Below are 21,628 nucleotides of genomic sequence, written 5' to 3' on the forward strand. Positions count from 1 at the left end.
CATTTCTATTAATCTAAGTATTTTCACATGGTGTTATCTTACCTGAGAAGGGTCCAGACTTATTACTCCTTCCTCAGCTACATGGCGTCCTCTTGCCGTCTCTGCCTACCTTTTCTAGAAATTTCCTCGATTCCTAGTCTCCCCTGTCTTCCTGCCTCTATTGGCCAAAGAGTGTTTTATTCATCAACTAATAAGAGAAACATATACATAGAAGGACATCTCCCATCAAATGATTTCTCCTTCCTTCCTTCCTTTCTTCCTTCCTTCCTTTCTTCCTTCCTTCCTTCCTTCCTTCCTTCCTTCCTTCCTTCCTCCCTTCCTTCCTTTCCTAAAAAATAAGATTTCTTTATTATGCATACAGTGTTCTGTATGCCTACAGGCCTGAAGAGAGCACCGGATGTCATTACAGATGGTTGTGAACTACCTTATGGTTGCTGGGAATTGAACTCAGGACCTCTGGAAGAGCAGCCAGTGCTCTTAACTCCTCAGCCATCTCTCCAGCCCCATCAAATGATTTCATATTTTAAAATGTTTTTTGTGTTTATATTGCACAGAGGATGAATTTTCTTCTGAGACCTATGATTTTGAATGGCACCTCTTAGTATTAGTGGGCTGACTTGATAAATTTCTTTTTCTTTTTTCTTTTTTTTTTTTAAAGATTTATTTATTTATTATGTATACAGTGTTCTGCTTGCATTTATGCTTGCACACCAGAAGAGGGTACCAGATTTCGTGATGGATGGTTGAGAGCCACTGTGTGGTTTCAGGACCACTGGAAGAGCTACCAGTACTCTTAACTACTGAGATATCTCTCTAGCTCCTAGATAAATTTCTTTATACCTGATTTTTGAATTAAAAATTGTTTTACATTTAGCTAGGCAGTGGTGGTGTGTGGTGTGTGGGAGACAGAGGCAGGCAGTTCTCTTGAGTTCGAGGCCATTCTGGTCTACAAAGTAAATTCCAGTATGGGCAGGGCAAACAAAGATGTCTTGAAAAACTCAATCAAAGCAAAATGAAATCCCAAAATGTTATTATTTATGCATTTGTTATTATTGTGTGTATATATGCACATGTTAGAGCATGCATGGAGATTCTCATCTACCTGTGGGGTTCAAGGTTTGAATTTGGGTAATCAGGTTTGGTGGCAAACACCCCTACCCACTGAACCACCCTGCTGGCTCCTAGTTCTTGAATTTTTTGTTCCTAACCTGTAAAATGGAGCTAGTAATACCTTCTCCATAGAATGTGTGAGGATTAAGTGAAGAAATGTATAAATTACCCCAGAAATGAGTTATACAGTGTCAAGTGAAGTTTCTTTTCATACTTTCTGTTGATGCTGAAGTTAATTTTCATTTTTGTTATAGATGATAACTAAATTTCACTTAAAAATAAATAAAAGCTTGATGTTATTGATAGTCTACTTGTAAGTAATATAATAACTGAACAGAGGCAAAGTGAAGGATGTATGATAATACACATAACCAGAGGAAACACACATTAACGCATTTCCTATAACTTTTTTTACTGAAGAAATAAGTGCGTGCATGCTTGTGTGCGTTTGTGCATGTATGTATGTATGTATGCATGTATGTGTGTATGTTTTTAGAGACAGGATTTCTCGGAGTATCCCTGGCTGCCCTGGAACTCACTTTGTAGACCAGGTCGGCCTCGAACTCAGAGATCTTCCTGCCTCTGCCTTCCAAGTGTTGGGATTAAAGGCACGTGCTACCACTGCCTGGTTCCTGGTTCATATAATAAATATGATCATAGTATTTTAACTACAGGCCTACTAATGAGAAGGAACATTTCTTTCTTGAGGCATACCATTCCGGGGCACAATTAGTGTTCCTATAGGATTTTCAACTATAAAACTGATTCTTCTTAATTCCTGGTTTATAGAAAAAAAGGGGCAGGCTAGATCTGGCATTCAGGCCATACTTCTTTTAACCCAGATATGCAGTTATTGCATAGAGTTGTTATTTCTTATTTTTCCCAGTTAAAAAAAATGAATTTCCAATACTTTTTACAAGCAGATTTTGTGTATATTTCTTTTGAAGTACTAATATACAAGCTGTATAATTGTTTTCCTATAGTATTTAAAACTGTTCAGATTTTTTTTTTTTTTTTTTTTTTTTTTATTCACACAATGGTTTCTGGTATTCTTCCAATGATAGCCTGCATAGTAGCCATTGCACTTTTATTGTTCCTTTAGCAATGGCACCTAAATATGTAAGTATTAATTTCACTTAACTCGGGTCACAGGTGAACTTAAAGTTATGATCTTACTTTTTGTTTTTATTTCCAGATCAGCCAGCATTACTAATCTGTCACTGGATCGATCTGGTTCTCCTATGGTTCCTTCATATGAGACATCTGTCAGTCCCCAGGCTAACCGAACCTATGTTAGGACAGAGACTACTGAGGATGAACGCAAAATTCTTCTGGTACCAGTCCAGCATCTAACCTGTTGCTAGTTTTGAGTGTTAAAAATGACGTTTTATTCCCTTAAAGAAACACATACATAAGAGAGTCAGCTGGGCTTGGAATGCATGCTGTTCTCCTATATTGGGAAGGCTGAGGAAAGAGGATCTTGAGTTTGAGTTCAACTTGAGCTAAGTGGGATGTTGTCCTAAAAAAAAAAAAAAAAAAGGACATCAATTAAACAGGGAAATAATTAATTAGCTTAACCTTTTATTTATTAGCATTACCTGAGATATTAGGTAAATAATCTTTCCCCTTTCATTTGGCAAAATCAGAATTCCTTTATCTAATATAAGAATTGAACTTAAAGCCAGGCATTGGTGGGGCACACCTTTAATCCCAGCACTAAGGAGGCAGAGGCACGAGTATCTCTGTGATTTTGAGGCCAGCCTGTTCTACAGAGCTAGTTCCAGGACAGGCTCCAAAGCAATATAGAGAAACCCTGTCTTGAAAAACAAACAAACAAACAAACAAACAAAACAAAAAAGAATCGAACTTGAAGTTAGTTTATAGTTTGCTTAAACATTGAGACATCATTCTTACATACATGGAAAACTCTCAGAAACTTAATTCCAGTTGTGTTTATTTGACGTAACAATTGGTTCTTTCTTTAGTTTACAGTTGCCTAATCTTAAGAACAACTCAAATAAATGGAAAATAACTCTTTTGCCTTAGAGGTGATAATTCAGAAGGCAGAAATGAGATCATTGGGAATATCCTTACTAGTGAAAGAAGTAATATTTTATGTTATAATTTTATGGTGTTTGAGCTTGGTCTGTTGGCTTGGTTCCCTCTATGTAGACCACATTGGCTTTGGACTTACAGAGTTCCAACTGCCTCTGCCTCTCAAATGCCGGGTTTAAAATGTGTGTGCACCACTCTGTCCAGCTTTGAAATTCTGTTTTAATAATAAAATGTGTCAAATGTATAACACAGGTATATGTTATAGAGAAGTAAAATAGGAAGAAGATTGTTAATAGTGACGGAGTCAGGAAGTCTCCAAAGAGCTTGAACTGGATTTCAAAGGCTAACTTAGTTTGGTTAGGCAAAATGTGAATCTTATTTAAAGATATAACAGAGGTATAGATTTAGAATCAAAGCATTTTTCCATGGACAGTAGAATTTATTGGTTGAGACAGAGTTTAAGTTGGAATTGGTGGTCAGTTAGAATGGATCTACCCACTGGGAGGCAATACATTCAGTCTATCTGTTTACCTTTCTAGAGGCTTGGGATCTAGGAGAATACAACCAACAAATGTCCATTTTCTGACATCTCCCTCTTTTTAACTTTTTAATAGTAAGATATCCAGAATGGTTTTGATTTGAGATGTTGTAGATAAATCTAGCAATGCGTGTAATACTTTGCCACCAAAAGCAGGGATCCAAAGTATGACCAGTATTATTGGTTATACTATTATATTGATTGGAAACATGTAGAGAATAGCTTGAAAAGAGACCCATATAATTAGTGGTTCTGGGCCTTTGTGCAACATTAATCCATATTATTTGCTCTTTAATAGGAACACAAATGTTATGCTGTCATATGCATGTCAAATGATCTAAATACCAAAGAAGAATTAAGCACAATCTTGTCTTCAGATGAGTGAAGGAGTCTATAATGGTCCCAATGTCCAAGCACAAACATGGAGCTATTAGTAAAGATAGCAGGAGCTAGATCCATCTAATCCTTCTGGATCCATCAGCTTCATCTATGAGTTGAGGCAAAGGAGGATGAGGAACATAATGTGTTCACTGCAGATGCTCAGGTCAAAGCAGAAAGCATTGCCAAAAAGAGATTGTCAGGTGGGGGGCTGGAGAGATGGCTCAGCGGTTAAGAGCACTGCCTGCTCTTCCAAAGGTCCTGAGTTTAATTCCCAGCAACTGCATGGTGGCTCACAACCATCTGTAATGAGATCTGGTGTCCTCCTCTGGCCTTCAGGCATACATGCAGGCAGAACACTGTACACATAATAAATAAATAAATCTTAGAGAGAGAGAGAGAGAGAGAGAGAGAGAGAGAGAGAGAGATTGTCAGGTGACAGGGCTCTATGTGTTTCTTTTCTCTTGGTGCATACGGCCTTAATTTGGCCCCAAGAGGTGGACTTGACCTCTGATGATATGGTCAATAGTTCCTTTTGCACTGTATCTGGAAATTTGCTACAATTTTCTGGTGACTTTCACTGTCTCCTTGCCTTCCACTGATGTTGATGGCTCAGGGCCAGAGGAACTGAAGAGAAATCCATAGGATTTCAGTGGATCCATCCACAATAACAGATGCACACCCGGTTCCAATTTTCTTAAAGAGAAATAAAAATAGGACAGGCTAATGCACCAGCTTGCTTATTTCCTTCTGTAGTAAGACCAGGGAGGTTAGAATGTGTATGAGTATGAAAAATAAACAATGGGTGTGTATGGGTATTAAACAGTTGTAGTTCCTATAGTAATGGAAGCATAACAGAATGTGAACACAAAGTTAAAACAGTTTCTATTGCTGGAAATAGTCCTACAACAAAAACAGAATCTGAAATAATGTTTATGGTTTATGAATTAACCATAATAGGTGAATCAAAGCTGTCAGTTCTACCTGTTGGGCTGAAGAAAAGAAGTATTAATAGACTGATTAGTAGACTGATTAATAGACTGATTAATAGTCTGTCTGTACTGTGAATCCCTCCTATACCTTTAGATGAGCCATCAATAAAATTATCTGCCTGTGGAATGAGAGACTGTTGGACATTTTTTATAATCACATTCAGTTTGTTGAGAAAGTTCTATACCTTACCAGCTGGATAATGATTTCCTATCCTCCATAGTAATCTGCAAGTGAAGACTGAAAATCCATAGAGTTAAAAACTGATTGTTAGTTAAGGGTAATATAATACAGTAAGGATCAAATCCATATAATTGCTGACATCAGGTCCTCCCCTGATTTATTAATTGAGAGCAAAAAGAATAAGGTAAACATTATTTTCTGGCTCTTATGGTATAAATAAATCCATTCCAAAGGTTTATCCTCTTGTGCTAGAATACCTGTAGGAGACAGTTTAGTGGGGAAAATCAGTACGTTTAAAGGAGGTGAAGGAACTACATAACATAAATGCTTCTTTTAGTCTAGATTTAAATAGCTGTAGTTCTTTTCTTGCCTCTTGAGATCATAGGCAAGGACTGTCCAATACCCTCTTTCCTTTTAGAGAACCCTTCCCTGGTTTCTGCCGCATTATCCTCTCCTCCTCCTGTGAGGGCCTCTGCTCTCTTATCTCATAGCCAATTCAGGACCCTGTTCCCGGCACCACTTGTTTACCTCTGTAGTTGCTGGTGGGACTTGGGAGAACCGAGTGGATAAACAAGTAGACTGAAGTCTCATGCAATAGCCAACTTTATTCACAGCATTAAACAATTTATACTGTGAGGGTTAAGAGGGGTCACATGAGTAAAATGGACAATCACAAGAGCAAGCCACATGTGGAAGGCAAGCCTCGTGGCAAAAACATGTTTTTCCATAGAAGCATCTAAATCAATAATAGCCAGTTGTAATGAATAATCTGAAGTAAACTCACTGCTATGTGCTACACCAACACATTCTAAAAACAATTCTGTGTTTTAAAGAAACTGAGGTCACAAGACTCTTGTCTTATTTTCTTGGAGTTTTCCCACAAGCGCTCAGAATTCTCACAGGACTCCATTTGTTCCAACATATGTCCTTATAAGTTTAGATTTGAACTTGTAGCTGGTTAGCTTCATTGAAAGTTTTCTTGAATAGGAAGTTATTCAACAAAGACTTTTCTTTAGAAACATTTACTGGGCAGTTGAGAATAATGAGAGGATGCCTAGAATCTGTGGAGTGGAGGCAACTATAATTATCTTAGTTTAGTGTAATTGAGTATTACCTTTGCCTATTTTGACTTGGCTTCAAAGAACATACAAGTAATATGTGCCATGACTGAAAAAAAAAGGAGCACTTGGGATAATTTTCATAGAGAAAAAAACTATTCAAGCTGTTTCCATGTACATGTCATTTATATTGAATAGCTTATCATACTCAGCTACTATGAAGAAATCTCTACTGAGATTTCTTAGAACCATAGGGAAGCATCTGAACAGGTGATAGCCAGTATCCCTTTTAGGGGTAACTAATTGATTTTGATGTGATTGCAGGACAGTGTTCAGTTAAAGGATCTGTGGAAAAAAATCTGCCATCACAGCAGTGGCATGGAATTTCAGGATCACCGTTACTGGTTGAGAACACATCCCAACTGCATTGTAGGAAAGGAGTTAGTCAACTGGCTAATCAGAAACGGACACATCGCTACGAGGTATTATAATTTTAAGATGCTTTGAAAGTATTCATTAATTTATTTTTATTAATGATTAGGATGTATATTTGAAGATGTAAGGGGGTATTTGAAGAAGTTAGTGTGCTGTTTTAGGGATTTGATAGTTTCAGGAACAAGTTCTTCGACTTCCTGCATTTGGTGAGAATGTTTGCAGGGAACCTGATTGGGGTCACAATTTACCAAATTAAAAACAAAGACTGGCAGATGCTCAGCTCAATCAGTGGGTAAAGACACTTGTTCCCAAGCTTGAACTTCCTGAACCCACATGCTATAAGAGGACTAACATGGTGAAAAGCTCCATGGAAAAACTAGGTGTAGCACTGGGGGAGGCAGAGGCCAGAAGTTCACCTGGTGAGCTAGTCTAAGTGCAATTGATGAACTCCCAAGTTCAGTGAGAGAACCCGTCTCAAAAGGTAAGTTGGAGATCAATTGAGGAAGGTATTCCATGTTGATCTTTCTTCCCTCCATTCCCATGTGCACACAAACACACAGATCTAAGCACCCTGAAGCATACGGTAATTCTTAAAATGAATCCCTAGAGAAGCTGGTGGGAGAATGTAGCTAGACTCTAAGGTCAAAGTATTTTCTTGCCACTCTTCTGTAATCTAGACATTGCAAGCTGGATTGAGAGTTGAGTCCATAACTCATGTATGGAGGGACCTAGTGTAACTCACAGATCACATATCAAATAAATGGCAGACAGAATCTATTGCTGTTGGTTAGCTTCCTTCCTGATGCTGTGATACAATACTATGTCCAAGAAAATATATAGAAGAAAGAATTTATTTTTGCTTAAGGTTACAGAGGGTTAGGGTTAGAGTACATTATGAATGGTATCTTAGTTAAGGTTTCTATTGCTATGATAAAATGTCATACATATATGTAACAACAAAAGAAGAGGTGATGAATTTGAAAGAGCAAGGAGGGGAAAATGAAAGAAATAATTAAAAACACAACACCTTGACCCAAAACAATTTGGAGAGGAAAGAGTTTGTTTCAGCTTACAACTCTCAGGTCACATTTATCACCGTGGGAAGTTAGTCAAGGAACTTAAGCCAGGTTGTGGAGTCAGGAACTGAAGCAGAAGCCTTAGAGGAATGCTGCTCACTGACTTTCACTTTTAGGCTTGTGCAGCCTCCTTTATCACACACACACACCACCACCTGCCATGAGCTGGGAACACCTGCAGTGTGCTGGCCTTCCCACATCAATCATTCATCAAGAAAATGCTTCAATGGTTTGGCCACAGGCCACTGTAATGGGGGCATTTTCTCAGTTAAGGGTCTGTCTTTTCCAATGGTTATAGCTTGTTTCAGTTGTCAAAAACAAAAGCAAAACAAACAAAACAAAACCTCAAATGGAACAGCAGTAGTAGCATTCCAACAGACAGCAAGCATGGTGTCAGGAACAGGATGCTCAGAGCTCACATCTTGAACCACTGAAGAAGGGCAAGAGGTTTTCACTCTGAAAGTTGGCCTCCATTAACATAATTCCTCCAGCAAAGCTCCATCTCTTAAATATCCCCAAACACCACCACCAGCTGGGAACCAAGTGTAACATGGGAGCTGTCTCAGTCAATGTTCTATTGCTCTGAAGAAACAATGTGACCAGAGCAACTCTTATAAAGAAAACATTTAATGGCTTTCAGTTTCCAGGCTTAGTCCATTATCTTCATGGTGGCATGTGGGGAGATAGGGTGCTGGAGAAAAAGGGGTTCTATATCTTGGTTAGCAGGCAGCTGGAGGAGACTGTGCCACATGGGGCATAGCTTAGGCATATGAGACCTCTAAGCCAGCCTCCACAGTGACATACTTCTTCCAACAAGGCCATGCCTCTGAATGGTGCCACTCCCTAGGGCACTATTCAGTACATGAGTCTATGGGGGCCGTTCCTTCCTATTCAAACCACCACACCTTTCAAGTTAAGCTATTTTTTCTATCTCTTTAGTGTTTGATACTTGCTCAGATGAGTCTCCTTTCATGAAAAGGAACAAGAAAGAAGGAGCTGTAAACAGGGAAACTCTGGGTCCTAATAAGACTGTAACTTTTTACTTTTGTGTCTTTAGTCAAAATTTTCAGTCTCTTTGAGGCTTGGACTCCTCAGTGCCAGTGTATGGGAATGGTTTAGTATTGTAAATAAGCTATGAGTATTGAGCTAAATAATGTTGGCTAAGTGCTTTATAAATATGTGAAATTTTATATACTATAATGTGTTGTATCTTATTTCATTCATATGTTTCATATCTCTATAGTATTTGTGTTGTCTTTTCATCGAGTCTGTAAGCTGTTTGAGTATAGGAACTATGCCATTCTCAAATCTTTTTTTATTTTGTTAAGGATGGGTGTGTATGCATTGTATATTCAATGCATGCTCAAGCTTGTTTTTAGGGCTACCTTACTAGTAGGTTCTCCTTTGCTATGGTTCCTAGAAGAGTTTAATTTGTTTTAGGTAGCTCTTTGATTAGAAATCAAAATAAAAAAAAAGTGCTTTATCATGTGCCCAAAATATTACTCTGTATGACCTTTTAAAATTTCATTTTTCTTGGTCTCGATTTAGGGCACAAGCTATAGCAATTGGACAAGCAATGGTTGATGGACGTTGGTTGGATTGTGTCAGTCATCATGACCAGCTTTTCAGGGATGAGTATGCGCTGTATAGACCATTGCAGGTAATTTGCTAGTGATACCGCTGATAAGAAGCTCAAAAAAAAAAAAAGAATGTAGTTAGCTCGTTTTGAAGTTGTGTTTTCTTCAGTAGGAATGAAATGTAGCTGAATCTCCTAAATACTTGTTCCTTATACCACATTCGGTGCTAGGGAAATTTTCCACCACTGAGTTATCTCCTTGCAGGTTTGAGCCCTGCTAGTGGGCTTGGCTTTGCTCAAACTTGGCTTCTGGTACTTAGTTACTTGTTATTTCATTTTAATGCTTTCCAGTTTTACTCTCTGTATTTTTAGAACTAAAAGGAATGAAGTATATATAATTAAATGATTTGAAAATTTGCTGTTAGCTATTGAGATAGTTTTTGACTCTTTGTATATAAATTGTACACTAATGACAAAATGCTACAATTTATTTTATAAGAATGAGTTATAAGAATTATAGGTATTTTTTTTGTTTGTTTTTTTGAGACAGGGTTTCTTTGTATAGTCCTGGCTTTCCTGGATCTCACTCTAGACTGGGCTGGCCTTGAAATCAGAGATCTGCCTGCCTCCACTGCCCAGCTATAGATACATGTTTTTAAAAAGATATAATTCTTTAATTTTCTGGTTGTGTAAACACACACACACACACACACACACACACACACACACACCCATCCATCCATCCATCCATATGATGAAACTGTAAGAAGCTTGTGGATTGAGATTTATAAACTGAAACTGGAAGCTCTGTGGTTAGAAATGACCAATAGTCCCATAGAGTGGTATGATATAATTTTTTTTCTGGGGGTCCTAGAATTGCCAGTGTTAGACTACATTTTATGCTATCTTCACTTAGAACTAAAGAATGAAGTGAAACCCTGCTGAATACATATCAAAGAAATGTTCATTTGTAAGATGCTGCATATGATACTGTTTTTCACCTCTTTTTTTGTGATGTAGTTTATGTGAACTTGATTGAGTTGTTAAACTTACAGAAATATAGGCCACAACTTCTTTATTATGCTGGTGTTGTCACTGAAGGTCAGTTGCTTGGTTTGCTTTGGTCCTTTCAGAGTACCGAATTTTCTGAAACACCTTCTCCAGATAGCGACTCAGTGAATTCTGTGGAAGGACATTCTGAACCATCCTGGTTTAAAGACATAAAATTTGATGATAGTGACACAGAACAGATTGCTGAAGAAGGTGAAGATAATTTGGCTAGTAAGTTTGACTTTCTAATATTTTAGTTTTTATGGCTTACTGCTGTGCTGGTATGATGAAATGATTGTGTTGTTTATGATTTATGGTTCCCACTTGATGTCAACATCTGATGGTAGTGACCCTTGCTTAGATACAGTATTTTCTTACTCCAGCTTGTTAGTCAGCTGACATTACTGAATGTTGCCATGGTCTCTAGTTTGCAGCAGCTTAAAAATAACTCTTGGGCTAATATTGCAGCAGGCAACTTTCTTATCTCTTCACTGTGGTATCAGACTCTCTCTGTGCAGAACCTCCAATATGTTTCCTCTTTTATAAATTCATTTTCAACTTACCATGCTTAAATTTTATTAACTCTACTCAGAAGTACATGAAAATACTGTATCCATTTTGGTATTGCACATTGGGCTTGTGTATTAAATTTTTTTCCTTTCCTCCAATGCCCTGATAAAACCCATTTTTACTCCCCTCTCCCTATATTTCTTTCCCCTTGCCAACACTAAAAGATTCTGCCAGTCCTAGCAAGCGCACGTCAGTCAGCAGTTTCCAGTCCACAGTGGACAGTGATTCAGCCGCTTCTATCAGCCTGAACGTGGAGCTGGACAACGTGAACTTCCATATCAAGAAGCCCTCCAAGTACCCACATGTGCCCCCTCACCCTGCTGATCAGAAAGGTAGGAGGCAGTCACCACCTGGATTCCAAGCAGGCCAAAGAGCTGGGCCCTCAGGTCTCATTACAGCCTGTCCTCTGCCTTCCTCTGTCCCATAAGGCTGATTCCCATAAGTGGGGTTTGTTCCACTGTTTCTGACCCCCTGTCCCCACCCTGTACTCCTCCCACACCTTTTTTGGTTGATTCTTTTTATTTCTTATTTTCTCCCTTTGCACTACCACGCCCACTTTAAAGCATATAGTCTTTAAAAGGAACTATATCTGACTGCTCTTCCCATAATGTGCAACTTCCAAGGTGGCAATTCTTTGCATTTTATAACATGGACGTTCTGCTCTATTCTTTTGTCTTTTCTTCATTTAATATCACAAAGCCTCTTTGCCTGTGCTATTCTGTAGCAGTGGTTTCTTAAGGCTGTTCAGTTGCTTGAGCTTAGATAGAGAAATCTTTCATTTATGTCTGACATTTATTTTAAAATTTCTCTAGTAAAAACTGAATTCTTTTGTAATTTTAGCTGTCTTATTTGATGCTTTAGTTTGCGAACTCAAAAATACTGTTACATTTAAAAAAAAAAAAATCCCCTGAGACAAAAACAAGATGTAAAGGGAAAGATACAGGGAAATATTTCTACTATGTAACACAGCAGCATGGATGGATTTCTCCTGTTTAAAAATGAAGGATGAGGTATATATTGCTAGATGCAATTAAAAGCTAATTTCAGGAGTACCATTTTTCAAAGAAAATAAAATAAGAAATTAATTATGGGAGACCATTATAATAATAAACAAAATATATTATAAATAAGTACTTAATTTCATGTTTTTAGTGTTTGAGTTTTAGACATTTAACTCTAAAATGGAATTGCTTCTGAGATGCTTGCCTAATTCTTTGCTAATCTTTACTTTGAACCTAAAAATAACATAGAGAATATATAGAATCTAAAGATTTATTTCATAATTTGAAACATTTACATTCCCTCAACAAATTTCTCCTAATTGTCAATATAAACTATTATCAAGATGTGATAAAAAAAGTCAATTAAAGTAATCATGTTAATAAAAAGTGCTTCTTATTTACAAAATAAGGTACTGAGAGAGAAAGAAAGGAGATTTGACTGTGGGTGAATATAAAATCCACACTGTGATGGGATCTTCATACAGAAGTTTGAAACATGATGGAGAACATTTGAATTTGTGAAGGGCAGTGAGGCAGATCTGATCCTTATGAGAATCCACTGTACACTGCAGGTACATGAGATTAGGCTGTTAATAGAGATGTGGGTCAGTGCTACTATGTCAAGACATGACATCTGCCCTCTGAACGTGTATGCTAGCAGTTCCAGTTTGCTGAAAGCAGAGTATAAAGTACACTTGCTGTACTGGTGATTTTGCCTCTTGGGATGTGAAGGAGGTCATGAAAATTTTGAAAAAAGTAGCCTTTCATTATAGGCAAAGGATGTATTCTTGATCCATCACACATTTACTTTGGGAAACAACTCAGAATGTTTGGTGAGGAACAGAACTGGATGCTTTAAAAGTGACATATTTTCCAACCTCATTGTACCTCCCTGGAGAATAAAAAGGGAAACACCTGCAGTTGAAAAGCCTATGATTGTTCTTGAAAACTGTTTGGTTTTAAATCTTTTAAAAAACTGTAAAATTTGTGAGCAGCAACTGTCATGTGATGAGAAATTTATATATTTGTTAAGAAAAATGACAAAATTTTGAAAATCCACATTGTACCAAAAGTTGGAGGTCAAGGATATCTGAGAACAGAGTTCATTTGTCATAGAAGGAAAAAAAAAATCAACCAAGTTATTAGAAAAGTAGATGTATTTATCTGTCAAAATTAGTCTTATCAGAAAAAAATACATAGATAAGGGAAATGAAATCTGAGAAAACAAACAAACTGAGAGTTCATGGTTAGTCTAAATAATCCTGGCCAGATCTAGGCAGACTGTCAGCTTAGTAACAGGAGTTGTCTGTAGTCATGGAGTCTACTGTCTTTGAAGACTTCTACAGAATGAGAGGCTAGCTGACTGTATTTGTATTGTTAGGTGGCATGACTTTTTTTTAAAAAGTGGTTTCTTTTTTCTTTTTCTTTTTTTTTCCCTTTTTTTTTTTTTTTTTTTTTTTTTTTCCGAGACAGGGTTTCTCTGTATTGCTTTGGAGCCTGTCCTGGAACTAGCTCTGTAGACCAGGCTGGCCTCAAACTCAAAGAGATCTGCCTGCCTCTGCCTCCTTAGTGCTGGGATTAAAGATATGCACCACCAACGCCGGCTAAAGTGGTTTCTTGATATGGATTTGGAAGGTAACAAAATTGTAGGAAGTTTAGTGAGTAAAATATACTGTGGTATTTAGAAAGGATTTGTGTTGACTGAGTATCTGCCTTGGTTAGCTAAAATAAGTCACTTTGAAATAAAACTCCATCTTAATGGTGATAAGTTGGTAGGTTAGAGGAGTATCTGATTTTTTTTTTGGGGGGGTGTTGCTAAAGCATTTGATTGTCCTCATTAACTTCTCATTAACTTTGTTGGCAAAGACAACAATGAAATGTATAAAAGAGATAGTTGAAGTCAGTGGTCATAGGTATTTGTTAAAGGCATAGACTATGCTGGTCTGGTCTGGGAGATGGCTCAGCAGGTAAAGGTGTTGATCACCAAGCCTGATGACCTGGGTTCTATTGTTGGGATCCATATGGTAGAAAACAAGAACCAAGTCACAGAGGTTGCCTTCTGGCTTCTACATGTTATGGCATAGGCATGTGCCACCTCCCCTTCCCCAAATAAACAAATAAATTTAAGAAAATTTAGGACAACTCAGGCTATGCAGTCTGGATTGGCTTTATAACAATCTGTTGCTTGTTTAAAATGTTATAATTTGATGCCAGTAGGAAGAGGTTATCCTAAGTTATCCTATAGATCTTTGCTTATCCATAGTCGAGGTGTTTCAGCACTTACTAGTGCAATTTAGTATATAGACTAATGGGTTTCATTATGATTTTTCACATATTCATAAATTATATTTGTATTAGTTACATAGTACAAAGTGATACAATGACATATGTATATAAAGGAATGAGTCAATAAAACTAGTTAACATCTGCTGTCTCAGTAACCACCCATTTTTTTTTGATGACGAGAACCTTCAAAATATACTTCCTTATTAAATTGCAATCATCATGCTATAAAGTAGATCTCAGTTCCCCTCCCTAACTGAAATTTCCTACCTTAGACCAATACTTCCCTATTCTTCTTGTCTCTGACGCCTACTATTCTGCCCACTGTGAGTTTTATTTTTGTAAGGAAACATGCAAAGCATAGTGTGTCTGGTAAGTGTAGCTATTATTAATATTGACATATAATTGTGTAGCTTGCTTGAATGATTGTAGAAAATATTGAAATGATCTTTGTCAACTAGGTTTTGTTAGAGAGTTTGTCAGTTTGTTCAGCACTTTATTTGTGGGGCATATGCTTATATGAGGTCTGTGTGTGTGTGTGTGTGTGTCTGTCTGTCTGTCTGTCTGTCTGTCTATCTGCATGGGGTAGCCAAAGTCAACATTAGGTGTCTCCCTCAGTATTGCTCTTCACCATTTTTTTTTTTTTTTTTTTTTTTTTTTTTTTGAGACCAGATGAACCTGGAACTCACTGATTTAGTAAGATTTATCTGGCTGATAGGCCCCATGGGTCCTGTTTCTACTTCCTCAGTTCTGGGATTACAGGTGTGTGCTGTTGCATCCAGACTTCTTTAAATGAGTACTTGGGATCTAGACTCATGTTCTCATGCTTGTGTGGCTAGTAGAGTGAGTCATCTCCTCAGTTTCTGTTCAATACTTTATAAACATTTTTCATTGACATTTTTCCTTTTTTTTTTTTTTTTGAGACAGCATTTCTCTGTGTAGCTTTGGATCCTGTCCTGGCACATACTTTAATGTATATTGGTGTTTTGTTTGCATGTATGTATGCACACCATATGTGTACCTGGTACTTGCAGAAGCCAGAGGAGGCCAGTGGATTTTGTGGAACTAGAGTTACAGATGGTTGTGAGCCACCATGTGGGTGCTGGAAATTAAACCCAGATTCTTTGAAGAGCAGCTAGTGCTCTTAACCATTGAGCCTACTCTTCATCCCCTGTTCAACAGTTTTTGTAAGTGTGTAGTAACTGTCTAGAATAATGAGTTTCATTGTGATACTTTCATATATGCATATACTTTGATTGTATTTTTTAAAATTAGTTCTAAGAAAGTGAACTAGCTCAGTGAGTAAAGGCATTTCCTGCTAAGCCTGAGGATTCAGTGTCAACCCCTGGGTCCCACATGGTGGATGGAGATAATCAGTTTCCTCAAATTATGTACTGATTTCTAGATATGCACTGTGGCAAACATGTATGTATGAATACACACATACATACACACAAATAAATATAATACAAAAATGTAAAAGTATTAATTATCATTGGGGCAGGATGTGATCAGTAACTTTTTGGGTCTACATTTTTTGTGATTTTCAAATCCATTCACATTTCTTTAAATCTAGAAGGCATGGCTAATAGTAAATAGCAGAATTGGAACTTTAATAAAGTTTTTGTTAAGTGCTAGACTGACCTTAAGATGAAATTCAATATATTCAAAATAAAACAATGTAATAGACATAATGTGCTTACTGTGAATGCTCTGGAGAAAGACATTTTAGTGATTTATGTGAAAAGGACCAAAGTTTTATACATTGTGCATCCAATGGTTAGGATTGATTTATTTGGTAAATGGGCATAAGAAGAGATGATTATAAATTTTAATTATCTGAAGATCATTCATGTAGCAAAAGTTCTCTCCCTTCCTGTCTTAATGCAGTGTGTTTCATTAGCAGCAATAAAATGACTGGTGTTGTGGTCCAGTGTAAGCTTTGAGATCTGTTCTGATGGATGAAATAGAGCTGTCTTGGCAGGATCATGTGGTTGTTGAAAACTTAATTGTATTTAGAGTAAAGGGAACTGGACTATTTAAAATGGAGAAATGAAGGCTTAATGTCATTGTCCCTAAGGTATCTGAAGAGTATCTGAAAGGAAAGGTGTGAAGTTTGTATGAGAGAGTCAAGTTCAGTAGTTGGGTAGTGAGCCTCTGTCACTTGGCTTTGGAAGTGCTCGGGTTGAGTCTGGATGTCCACCTGTCAGGGTTGTGGAGGACAGATGCTGATATCTGGTGAGAGTAGATAGATTTAATGTCCTTCAGGTTTTCTTTTAGTTCCAAATTTGTGAAATGAAAATGTACCTGTAGAAGTTTAAAGTTATGAAAGTGATCTTTTAGCTCACTCAGCAAGACTATTAGAGAAGAGGGTCTACCACCAGAGAGAAGGTAACTATTAGGTGGATCTGATTGGTTGTTTGCAACCTGAATAGTCTTAGTTTGTAATGTGAGGACTTATAGTCTCTACTACTTTACTTGCCTTCACAGTTCCCTCTCACTAGCTATTATTGTACTAATGACAATTCCTGTTTGTCTTATGAAGCTGAAATAGGAAACATTTTACTCTGTGGTAGTTAAGTTGAACACTGACTGCTAACAAGTAGATTGCCAGAGTAATTTAGAGTTTTGTGACAGAATAGAGTTCTGTCACAGCAGGGATGGCTGGCTTTATCTTCCTATGAGATGAAAGCCAATCCTTATTCTTTTTTTTTGTGGATTGCCCTTTATTTCGTCTGTCTGTCTGTCTGTCTGTCTGTCTGTCTGATCATCTATGTATTTTATGCATACTTGCTCTATCTACATGTATGTCTACAATCTAGAAGAGAGCATCAGATCCCATTATAGATGGTTATGACCCACCATGTGGTTGGGGGAGTTTGAACTCAGGATCCTAGGAAGAATAGCCAGTGAGTGTTTGTGACCATTGAGCCATCTCTCTAGCCCAGCCCTTTATTTATTTCTTACAAAATTTGGGTTTTTAAAACTGAACCCATCTTTGTGGGGCTACAGTTGGACCCAGCCGACTTGCCCCTGGTTCATACCTGAGAGGGGGAGTGTGGATTGAGCAGCTAAGAACACTTAGAAAAAGACAGAGACACAGGATAGAGTCAAAAGGTCAATCCAGTGAATACTGACCACCCCAAGTTTATTCTTCACCGTTCTTAAATACTTTAACCAAAAAGGGAACACGGTATCACGTACACAAAACAAACAGACTTTCTTCCTCAATTCTCTGAGAATTTGGTAACCACACTTTAGATTCAATTTCTCGTTATCTGGCCTTCAGGGTCAAGAGTAACCACAACTCAGACCGAGCGTGTTGTTATTTAGATAAGATACCCAAGGCCAAGATCAAGCATCCTATTGTAGCCATGCCTTAGACCTTTAGGTCTTATGACTTACTAAGGACAGTTTTGAACTCTGTGACCTTGATCCAAGATGAAATGGAGTCATCTTTATGGGCCCCGACATAAAACTACTGAATATATCCATACTTAAAAAAATTGCTCTTGATTTTTATATTATGTAAGAAAGCCACAAAAGCCTACAAAACTTAGTGTGCTTTCTAGTTTAGCAATTTTTCACTTTTTGTTTTGAAGATTTGTATTATTAAATTATACTTTGTGTTACAAGCAGGATTCTGAATCATTCTTAGAAAGTTAGTAACTAGATCTTGACACAGGTGAAAGTCCTTTGAGTGGGTTTCCCATGCATAGAAAACATGGGACTGAGGAGCAAGTTAAGTATACCACGGAAAAACACTGGATCATATCTAGAATGCAGGACATTTACCTGGTTCTTTCAAAATTCATTGTTGTGAAAAGAAAGTAGATGTATTCTAGATTAAAAGAATGAGGAGGCATGGTAAGCAAATTCCATGTATGAACTTTTTGGGATGCAACTTCCAAGGATATGTCAATGAAAGACACCATGCAAATAGATAAAATTGAATATGGATCAGTTCTGTGATTATTACAGTATTGTATGTTTTCATAAGTATGTAAATGATATGGTGGCTATAGAAAGAGAGGCATGATGGGCTGGAGAGATGGCTCAGCCGTTAAAGGCTAGGCTCACAACCAAAAACATAAGAAAGAGAGGCATGATGGTGGATAATCTAGCACCTGTTGGAAACAGAAGCAAACAGCCATAACTAAACATTGAGTCAAACTAGAATCCAGATGCAGAGGGAGAAGACAAGACCAGGTTGCAGAAACACATAGAGACAGCTGACCTGAACAAGGAGGAGCTAACGGGCCCCCAGACTGATAGCTGGGAATCCAGCATGGGACTGACTCAGACTCCCTGAATATGGGTCTCAGCAGAGGACTGAGCAGTCTAAGGAACCTCAGACAGTAGAACCAGGATGTATTCCTGGTGCACAAAAGGACCTTGCAGACATATTCCCCATGGAGGGACACTCCTTTAACCTAGAGACAGGAGAGAAGTCCTAGTCCGTACTTCAAATGACTTGACAGATTTACATGACCCAACCTGGATGACCCAACCTACATGTGGAATGGGGGTGGGGGGGATGGGAGGGGAGGGTGGTCAGGGTGCATGTGAGGGGGGGAGAGAGGGAGGGAGGAAGAGGGAACTGGGATCGACATGTAAAATAAAAAAAAAAAGAGAGAGAGACAGACTGATATGCTACTTGAAAAGTGTTGTGTGTAACTTGAAATAATTGGGATAACTTATATTTAAAAACTTTTCTATTTATGTATATGTGTGTATGTCTGTGAGTATAGGTGTCAGGTACTGTGGAACTGGAATTACAGACAGTTGTGAGCCTTAATGTGGGTGCTAGGAATTGAACCCAGGTCTTCTGGAAAAACAGCAGATGTTCTTAACCCCTGAGCCATTTCTCTAGCCCCAGGGTAACTTTAAAAGCATTTGCAGATACATAGAAAAAACAAATATGATTAGTCTTACCTGTAACAAGTCTTACAGTTACTGAATCTAGGTGGACAGTATACAGGACTTTGCATTTGAATTTTCCCATAATGTGAGGAGTAAACCATTTCTGGAATTTGATATTTAAGTTTTAGTATGAGTAGTTGGGCTTTTAAATAACAATGCACAGTTGAGATAACAGGATTTGGCATTGGTTATTATTTCTGCCTCGAATAAAGTGTAGAAACAAACTATATATGCATACCTGATTTATTGTATGATGCAATTTAGTTTTCTAAATAAAATATTTTCTCTGCTTCCTGGCTGGAAGGGTGAAAGTATTGACTTGGAAATGAGCTGGAAAAAAAATTGTGGAGAATATTTGCATTAAAATAGTTGATGCGTGTCAGGCATTGGTGGAACACACCTTTAAACCCAGCACTTGGGAGGCAGAGGCAGTTTAATCTCTGTGAGTTCAAGGCCAGCCTGGTCTACCGAGCTAGTTCTAGGACAGTCTCCAAAGCTAACAGAGAAACCTTGTCTTGAAAAACCAAAACCAAAAACAAAACAAAAAAAAAAAAGTTGACGCCTTGTGGTTTAATTTGCATAGACGAAAGCACTCCTTTGAACTGTGTTTAGAGGAAGGTTCACTTAGTGTCAGTTGTAGAAAAGTGTTCAGATTTTAAATGCTTTGAAAGCATTCAAAGTGTATTCATCAGTTATCTTCTGGTAAAGATTTGGTAGTTTTAAAAAACCAGAACTGATTTTAAAACTTAACAACAAAATCCCTTTATTATGTCTTTATCCCTGTCATATGAATTTATTTCATTGCATATATTCTGTTGTTAAAAATTTTTGTACTGTTTTCTTAGGTGTCCTCTGTATATAGTTGTTATTTGTTAAATAATGCAGTAGTACATGAGGAAAGTGGAATAATATTTTAAGGCCTATCATGCTATTCATTAAAGACATTTGCTTTTTTGTTTTTGCTTTTTAAAGGAACAAGAGAGTTTATTCTGGAGCCATTTTGAGTGGCCATGGCTCAGGAACACAGATTTAGGTTACCCCAGTTTCCATGTTTCATTATGGAAGCAGTTTTCCAAATTAGTTCTGTTTTGGCAACTAAACATCATTTGGAAAAACATCTGTTAAAATGTCTGACATTCGAACCAAGGCAAATTGTTTAATGGTTCTGTTGTCAACTTAAGTCTATTGAAAATAGTTTAGTAGGGAGTAGAACATGTCTAAAGAGGCATTTTAGTGAAAATGTTAAGTCTTAAGTTTGCTGGACAGTGATGAGTGTGGGTGTTTTGCTGCATAATTACGCTGGCATATTGAAGTCATATGTCTTTCCTTCCTCTTCTCTCTTCTCTTCCTGGTTTGCAGAGTATTTGGTTTCTGACACTGGAGGACAACAGCTCTCAATAAGTGATGCCTTCATCAAAGGTAATTTTACAAACAACTGTACTTAAAATGATGTCTGTTTCACGGCAGTGTGCTTGAGGTTTTAGTACATAGATTGACAGAAAGCCCTGAAAGTATATTTAATCATTTTAGTATCAAAGGAACATGCTTTTAAATGTGTAGAATGACTTGAGTATGTTGGAAGTCAAGAATATAAACTTAGTCTGAGTTTGAGAGGGGACCTTTAACTTAAATGATTGTTTAAATTTTGAATAGATTTTGTATTTTATTCTTTTGAAGGCATTATAGAGTAGCAAATATTGATATACATATTGTCAAGGATTGCCTCTTTGCCAAGGAGCTCACAAGTGAGCTTGTCCCTTGAATTTGATGTTTATCCTGTAGAGTTGAGAAGAGAAGTAAGCAAAGAGAATAAAGCACTGAATCTAATCAGTTTCATTGGGACTAAAAAAATAAAATAAATAAATGAGTACAAACTTCTCCTACCGTGGATACCGTGCTTAGCTAGATACAGGAGGGAGGGCCTTGGTCTTGTCTCAATCTGACAGACTCTGATGATTCCCAATGGGAGGCTTCACCCTTTCTGAGGGGTGGATGTGGGGTTGGGTGGGGAGAAGGTGGGGGATACAGGAGGATTGGAGGGAGAGGGAACTGGGATTGGTTTTAAAAATAAAAAAACAAGCTGGGCATTGGTGGCACATGCCTTTAATCCCGGCACTTGATGGAGGCAGATGGAGGCAGAGGCAGGCGGATCTCTGTGAGTTTGAGGCCAGCCTGGTCCTGGTCTACAGAATGAGTTCCAGGACAGGCTCCAAAGTAATTCAGAGAAACTGTGTCTCAAAAAAAAAAAAAAAAAAAAAAAAAGAAAAAAATCCACAGAAGATAGTAAGCTAATTAGTATTCATATGGAATGAAGATAAAATTTATAAAACAAAACAAAAAAAACCCAAAAAACAAAACAAAACTCTCCGACCTTTATCTTAAACTCCCATGGAGAAAAGACA

At 37.6% G+C, this 21,628-nt stretch overlaps 1 protein-coding gene across 2 annotated transcripts in view; it reads left to right on the plus strand.

Moving 5' to 3' along the window:
• The window catches only part of Pikfyve (phosphoinositide kinase, FYVE-type zinc finger containing), an 86,431-nt gene that overhangs the window by 22,143 nt on the left and 42,660 nt on the right, over positions 1-21,628 (plus strand). Inside the window, exons 8-13 of one of the 2 annotated variants that reach the window (XM_051190371.1) lie at positions 2,306-2,444; positions 6,637-6,794; positions 9,372-9,483; positions 10,533-10,680; positions 11,184-11,351; positions 20,586-20,645. In XM_051190371.1, coding sequence (XP_051046328.1) covers positions 2,306-2,444; positions 6,637-6,794; positions 9,372-9,483; positions 10,533-10,680; positions 11,184-11,351; positions 20,586-20,645 — 785 coding nt within the window. The remainder of the gene's footprint in view (positions 1-2,305; positions 2,445-6,636; positions 6,795-9,371; positions 9,484-10,532; positions 10,681-11,183; positions 11,352-20,585; positions 20,646-21,628) is intronic. The other variant, XM_051190372.1, reaches the window with a different exon arrangement.

Source organism: Phodopus roborovskii, unplaced genomic scaffold (assembly GCF_943737965.1).
Source record: "Phodopus roborovskii unplaced genomic scaffold, PHOROB, whole genome shotgun sequence".
Classification (NCBI taxonomy): domain Eukaryota; kingdom Metazoa; phylum Chordata; class Mammalia; order Rodentia; family Cricetidae; genus Phodopus; species Phodopus roborovskii.